General features: G+C 42.3%; 1 protein-coding gene across 2 annotated transcripts in view; it reads left to right on the top strand.

Annotated features, from left to right (window-relative positions):
- Nucleotides 1-7500, top strand: part of syne1b (spectrin repeat containing, nuclear envelope 1b) — a 394236-nt gene that overhangs the window by 29448 nt on the left and 357288 nt on the right. For both annotated transcript variants that reach the window (XM_056296155.1, XM_056296154.1), the window contains exons 5-7: nt 501-593; nt 3273-3448; nt 3928-4124. In XM_056296155.1, coding sequence (XP_056152130.1) covers nt 501-593; nt 3273-3448; nt 3928-4124 — 466 coding nt within the window. The remainder of the gene's footprint in view (nt 1-500; nt 594-3272; nt 3449-3927; nt 4125-7500) is intronic.

The raw sequence follows: 7500 nt of genomic DNA, 5'->3' as shown, positions 1-7500 counted from the left end.
CCACTAAAAGGTATGACATGACAAGCATGACTTATGTCACCAGAAAAGCCTAGTGATAGTTCATTTGTACATGCTGCTCTGTACCTCAGGTTCCTCAGCTTGGTACTTGTGAGATGATTGAATGTGTCTTGTTGATGTAAAGCTCTCTAAACTATCTTATTTGTATCTTGTAGTTTTTGATTCATCTTATAATTGTTATTACTGTAATTAATATCCATATTTTTTCTTTTTTTATTTTCGCATCGGCTTTGGGTGAGGGTTGGGTGGGAGGGGACTGGAGGCCGGGGGGCGGGGAGATTACCAAAATATGGAGGGACAATCGTTTCCATTTACATTGTATTGATATGTTTTTTTATGCACCCAGTGTTCCTTCCAATAAAATGTTTTTGAAAAAACAAAACAAACAAAAAAGAAAATAACACGTTCTATAAATGAAGTCTGCCTCGCTGGGTTCTTGATTTATTGCTGGGTATTAATCCGCTGCTTGGCTTCTTTTTCAGATCAAGCTAGTTAACATTCATGCCACTGACATCGCAGACGGAAGACCGTCTATCATCCTGGGTTTAATATGGACCATCATCCTCTACTTTCAGGTAAAACGTTGCATCAAAAGCGTGCTAGTCTTCCTTCGGCTTCTGTTTCTCATTTTTTGAACAGAAACAGTCCAAACGTTCCTTAATTCCTGATTTACTACCTTTTGAATATTTGAATATTCTTTGTTAGAGATATACTCATATTTCATGGTACCATATGTGCCATGAAAAGCTGTTTTGATAATATTAGATATTATTTTTTCTGCTTCTTTTGTCTTTTCTTTTTCTCCTTTTCTCATTCTCTCTCTCTCTCTCTCTCTCTCTCTCTCTCTCCCTCGTTTTTTGTTTTGTTTTTGTTTTTTGCTTATATAATGTCCACTTCTATATGAATGTTCTGTTCATGTTCTTGTGTTTTACGTTGGGACTCCAACCAAGGCCAGTTCCTCCTATATGCAAAATGTCCTGCCTGTCTATATGCTTGAACTGATGTGACGAGGCAAGGCAAGGCAACGTTATTTCTAATGCACATTGCAGCAACAAGGCAATTCAAAATGCTTTACATAATACATAAAAGGCATCAAGTCAAAATGTAAAAGCAACAAACAATCAAGAGAGAAAATAAGCTGAGACAGATAAAGCAGGAGAGAAGGTGGCGACAGGCATAGGCGCAAGTCAACGAATACTGGGATGGTATCCAGCGCTTTACCTGTGCCTCCGTCCGTAGGGTTAGTGGTTGTTGCCAGGAAGGGCATCCGATGTAAAATTCTGCCAAATCAGAATGCGGATTGACACGACCATACCGGATCAGTCGAGGCTGCTATTGATGCTGTGCCCTCACAGGGTACCGATGGAAACTATTAAATCTGCTGTGGCGACCCCTGAAAAACAGGGAACATGCCAAAAGAAGAAGAAGAAGAGATAAAGCTGGAGAGTAAAAGTTGCGGTGCAGTGTTAGATGGTAATCAAAATCTTCAAGTTTCATTTGATGGAATAAAAGGCAGTGGCAAACAGGAAAGTCTTCAGCCTTGATTTAAAAGAACGGAGAGTTGCAGGAGCAGACCTGCAGGTTTCTGGGAGTTTGTTCCAGACATGTGGTGCATAAAAACTGAAAGCTGCCTCTCCATGTTTAGTTTTTACTTTGGGGACAGAAAGCAGACCTGTCCCAGACCATCGGAGAGGTCTGGATGGGTCATAGTGTAGCAGAAGATCAGAAATGTATTTTGGCCCTAAACCATTCAGTGCTTTATGAGCCAAGAGCAGAGTTTTAAAATCAGTTCTTTGGTGGACAGGAAGCCAGTGGAACGACCTCAGAACTGGAGTGATGTGGTCCACTCTCTTGGTCTTAGTAAGGACTCAAGCAGCAGCGTTCTGAATCAGCTGCAGCTGTTTGGTTGATTTTTTTCCCAGAGAGACCTGTAAAGACACCGTTCCAGTTGTCGAGTCGACTAATGATAAATGCATGGACTAGTTTTTCCAAATCCTGCTGAGACATCCATTCTTTAATTCTTGATATAGTCTTCCGGGGATAGTAGGCGGACTTTGTAATTATCTTAATGTGGCTATTGAAATTCAGGTCTCAGTCCATGGCTACACCAAGATTTCTGGCTTGGTTTGTCGTTTTTAACATTACTGCTTGTAGCTGAGCGCTAACGCTTAATCGTTCTTCCTTGACTCCAAAGACAATTACTTTAGTTTTATCTTTGTTTAATTGAAGAAAATTCTAAGACATCCAGTCATTGATTTGTTCAATGCACTTACTCACTGCTTGTGTGTGATTATAGTCCCCTGGTGATATGGTTATGCAAATCTGTGTGTCATCTACATAATCAGTTCATCTTGACACAACGTTTATCTGTCAATAAAAACGTTGTGTCCAGATGCAACACACACACACACACACAAAATAAACATTTTGTGCAGATGAATTTATCCAACTTTCTTTGATTTTCTTACCTGGATTATTGAGCATGCATAAAGACATATTTTGTTGTTTTCCATAATCTGAACTTGTGGGAGCATAGATTGATGTTAAACATGAGAGGCCCCAGAATGGAGCCTTGGGGTGCCCCACAGGTCATTTTTGTCCGCTCAGATTTGTAATTGTAGACGCTGTCCTTCAAGTAGGATTCAAACCATTTTAGTGCTGTGCCAGTAAGTCCCACCCAGTTTTTCAGGCAGTCTGGTAATATGTTGCAGTCGACTGTGTCAAATGCTGCACTGAGATCCAATAATACCAGGATTGAGATTCTGCCACTGTCTGTGTTTAATTATGTGCACTAAGTAATGATTGATTAATAGGGTATGATATAATGTAGCGCAGGTGCTTACACTATGATATATACCTAAAAATGTTTGGACACACCTGACTGAATGTATCTTTTTCAAATTCTTATATCCATTGCCTATTATACATTTTGAAATAACCTCCAGCCCAACAAGTTGTTTCATTTAGTATTTAAATGAAATTTAGCAAAAATAAAGAAAAACCCTATTATGTGTAGGTGTGTCCAAAAGTTTGACTGGTACTGTATATGTATAATGTAGTGCATACATATACAATATATACACACACACACACACACACACACACATATATATATACTATGTAGTGGATATGCATACACACAGTATTGGATTGCATAAGTCATAGAGAAATGGATGACACAAAATTTGTCGATCACATCTGACATCATTGTCTCCCGTTGTTGTGGTTATGGCATGTTCCTGTTCCTGTTTTAGATTGAAGAGTTAACCAGTAACCTGCCAGCGCTCCAAGCTCTTTCCAACAGCAGCTCATCGGTGGACAGTATGGCCAGCTCGGAAACCGGAAGTCCACCCGTCAAGAGGAAGGTGATCACCAAATTTCCGGGCAACGCCAAGAGAGCGCTACTGCGCTGGGTTCAATGTACAGCCAAGTAGGTACTGCGGCACGGCAGCTGTCAGGTCCACATGGTGTTAATGTCTCAGTTATACATTGTAAATGTTTAGCTACATTTTTAAAACATTTTAGGAAGACACTTTAAAAAGATTTAATTGAATTTCATTTGAAAGTACACTTTTTAAATCTTAGTTTCATATTTAAAATTTTAAGTATTTGACAAATTTAAAAGGTTTTACTTTTATGTTTTTCTACAAAAGGCTGATTGTTGTGGTAGACATATGTATTGGTGTCAGTATCATTATATGTTTTGATATTGGTATGTGTATAAGTACTGTAGCATTGTGGTACATGTATGCTATGTATTGGTATCACTATTACTATGTGTTTGGGTAATGGTATGTGTATGTATATACTGTAGAGTCAGAGTTAGCCAGCGTAATGTAATGTAGGTGTTTCTGGGTTTTGTGAGTCTAGAATGAGATATGCTGTCCTGTTCTCACCTGTCTTTCCAAGGCGGCAGGGCATCGAGGTGAAGGACTTTGGGCCCAGCTGGCGCAGCGGTGTGGCGTTCCACTCCATGGTGCATGCCATCAGGCCAGACCTGGTGGACATGGAGGTTGTGAGAAGGAGGAACAACAGAGAGAACCTGGAGGAGGCCTTCGCCCTGGCGGAGAATGAGCTGGGTATCCCCCGTTTGCTTGATCCAGAAGGTACCTTCGGCTTTACCTGAAGTCCTATGTAGAACTTCACTGACTATGTTTACCTGCCCACAACACTCTGATTGAAGACTTTGTATTGAGTAAGACAAAACTCTGATTAAAGGTTTTATATTGAATTAGACAAAACTCTGATTTAAGGTTTTATATTGAGTAAGACAATAATCTGATTTAAGGTTTTATATTGAATGAGACAAAACTTTGATTTAAGGTTTTATATTGAATAAGACAAAACTCTGATTTAAGGTTTTATATTGAATAAGACAATAATCTGATTAAAGGTTTTATATTGAATAAGACAATAATCTGATTAAAGGTTTTATATTGAATAAGACAATACTTTGATTAAAGGTTCCGTGAAATGATGTTCAGTGCACCACAAACTTCCATGTTGTGACTTTTATCTGTAAGAAACAGAATGATTGGGTGGGATTTAGTGAGGGGCAAGACATTAATTTGACTGACAGCCAATCACAGCCAAGCATTTTTAGAAGACTGTGGACATCGATATACTATTGGCTAGTTTGGTGGTAGATGTTCACTCCTCTTCTCTTAATCTCAATCCATTCATGCAATAAAGTAAAGTTTAGTTAGGCAAATGTCAGGTTTACCCGAGACTTATCAGCTGAGGCAGCAAAGATGTACTTCCACTCAATGGTGGTTTCCTACGTCACCTATTGTCTGATAAGCTGGTCTAACACACTCTACAACCGGAAAACCACTGGAATCATTACACAAACAAGCACTCAAAACCTTAGACAAGAAGCCGTTCACTTTTCATCATTGCCATATTCTACGAAAGTATGATCTACTTAGTTGTACTCTACTAGTCATATTCAGATATTTACTGGTGGCTAAACTAACCAAAACACTTATGCCAGCCTGCCCAGTGAGGACTGTGTGCTACTTAAGAAAGCAAACAGAAGGACTCTCTGATGAACTCCATGAGACTCCTTTTCTTTTTTTTTTCTTTTTGGATTTTCCCCCCTTTTTCTCCCCAATTGTATCCGGCCAATTACCCCACACTTCTGAGTCGTCCCGGGTCTCTGCTGCACCCCCTCTGCCGATCCGGGGAGGGCTGCAGACTACCACATGCCTCCTCTGATACATGTGGAGTCACCAGCCGCTTCTTTTCACCTGACAGTGAGGAGTTTCGCCAGGGGGACATAGGGCATGGGAGGATCATGCTATTCCCCCCCTGTTCCCCCTCCCCCCCGAACAGGCACCCCAACCAACCAGAGGAGGCGCTATTGCAGTGACCAGTACATATATATATATATATATATACCCACATCCGGCTTCCCACCCGCAGACATGGCCAGTTGTGTCTGTAGTGATGCCCGACCAAGCCGGAGTTAACACGGGGATTTGAACCAGGATCCCTGTGTTGGTAGGCAATGGAATAGACCGCTACACTACCCGGACGCCCCCCATAAGACTCCTTTTTGACCAGCTTCCTGAACATGGCTTCTGGGCAGTCCAAACGGGTTTCTTCTCTCTGTGCAGCCATTGAGGACACAGTTCTGTGTGACCCCTCCACTTGTCCATGGCTTTCCGCCTACTCAACACCTAACCACCACTTGTCCTGGGCCTAACTGGTGGTCCACGGTTGCAAGAGAGGCTCGGACAGGGGTGCCTCACCCCCTCACCTAAGCCACTCCAACTGCTACGCGACCCTGTGTGATGCTACTCTGGTCCACCCAGCTGATGTTTCTGTTTTTCCGACACGTCATGATCTGGACCCCTCTGTGAAAATGGCACCTGCCGACACTGTAGCTCCCCCACTAGTGGCTAGAAGTGTTCAGGTGGCTCGCCATCCCACTGTGAAGCCAAAACAACAGCCCTCATCCCGGTTTATCCCATCTTAAGAGCCTGAAAAAGGCCATCATTAGACACTCTCGAAGTGTTCCTTGTCCCGAGCCAGGAGGGAAATCCATTCTCAGAGCTGATGTGGCTGCCTTGCCACAACACTCGCCTGCACAGACACCCCATCCCTAGTCGGCGATTACAACACAGTGTGATAATGATAATGATAATTGATAATTCTCTGGCCTCTAGTTCTTTTCCAGACAGCTTTAAACATATAATTGTTCACCCATTGCTAAAGAAACCTTATTTGGATCCCCTGTCCTTAAGTAACCAATCTCCAAATTGTCTGTTTTATCTAAGGTTCTGGAGAGAGTAATTTCATCTCAATTGATATCTTTTATGAATGCTAATAGTACAGTGTTTTTAACAGTTTCCAGTCTGGCTTTAGAGCATTTCATAGTACTGAGACAGCGCTACTTAAGGTTACTAATGACCTACTACTGACTGCAAACAGAGGTGACTGCTCAATTTTAGTTCTTTTAGACTTAAATGCTGCCTTTGAAACAGTCGATCACAGTATCCTCTTACATTGCTTAGAGACTTGGGTCGGCGCTAAGGGCTCGGCTCTTAGTTTATTACGCTCTTACCTCTCCAACAGACTTTACTGTTTGCTGGGCAACTCAACTAACTCGATGTGGTGTCCATCAAGGGTCAGTTCTTGGCCCCCTTCAATTTTCTATATACATGCTGCCTCTTGGCCAGGTTATTCTAAATCCATCCACCCATCCATTATCTTAACCACGTATCCTGCTCTCAGGGTCGTGGAGATGCTGGAGCCTATTCCAGCAGTCATTGGGTGGCAGGGGGGGAGACACCCTGGACAGGCCACCAGGCCATCACAGGGCTCTCACACACACACACACACACACACACATACACACACATTCATTCCTAGGGACAATGTAGTACGGCCAATTCACCTGACCTACATGTCTTTGGACTGTGGGAGGAAACCGGAGCCCCCGGAGGAAACCCACGCAGACACGGGGAGAACATGCAAACTCAACCCAGAGGATGATCCAGGATGACCCCCAAGGTTGGACAAACCCAGGACCTTCTCGCTGTGAGGCGACCATGCTAACCACTGCGCCACCGTGCCACCTATTCAAAATCATGATGTGTTTTACCATTTTTATGCTGATGACACTCAGTTATATATGCCACTAAAATCCACATATCCTAGCAGCCTAGCAGATCTCACAACTTGCCTCTCTGACATTAAATCCTGGCTGTCCGAAAAGCTTCTTAAATTTAATGATGGTAAGTCTGAGGTCATTCTGTTCGGTCCCCGAAATTCCATCAGCCCTTTTGGTACTTATCTTGGTGGTCTGTCTAGTAGTCTTAAGCAGGCTGCTAGGAATATTGGGGTAATATTCGATGCCAGCCTTGGTTTTGATAATCAAATCAAACATGTTTTTCAGTCGTGCTTTCTCCAGCTCAAGCTAATCCCTAAAATTAGGTCATTTTTATCATTTGCTGATCTACAAAAAGTTGTACATGC

Source organism: Lampris incognitus, chromosome 16 (genome assembly GCF_029633865.1).
Source record: "Lampris incognitus isolate fLamInc1 chromosome 16, fLamInc1.hap2, whole genome shotgun sequence".
NCBI lineage: Eukaryota > Metazoa > Chordata > Actinopteri > Lampriformes > Lampridae > Lampris > Lampris incognitus.
Note: the sequence above shows the minus strand (reverse complement) of the source record. Positions and strands in the feature narration are given on the sequence as shown.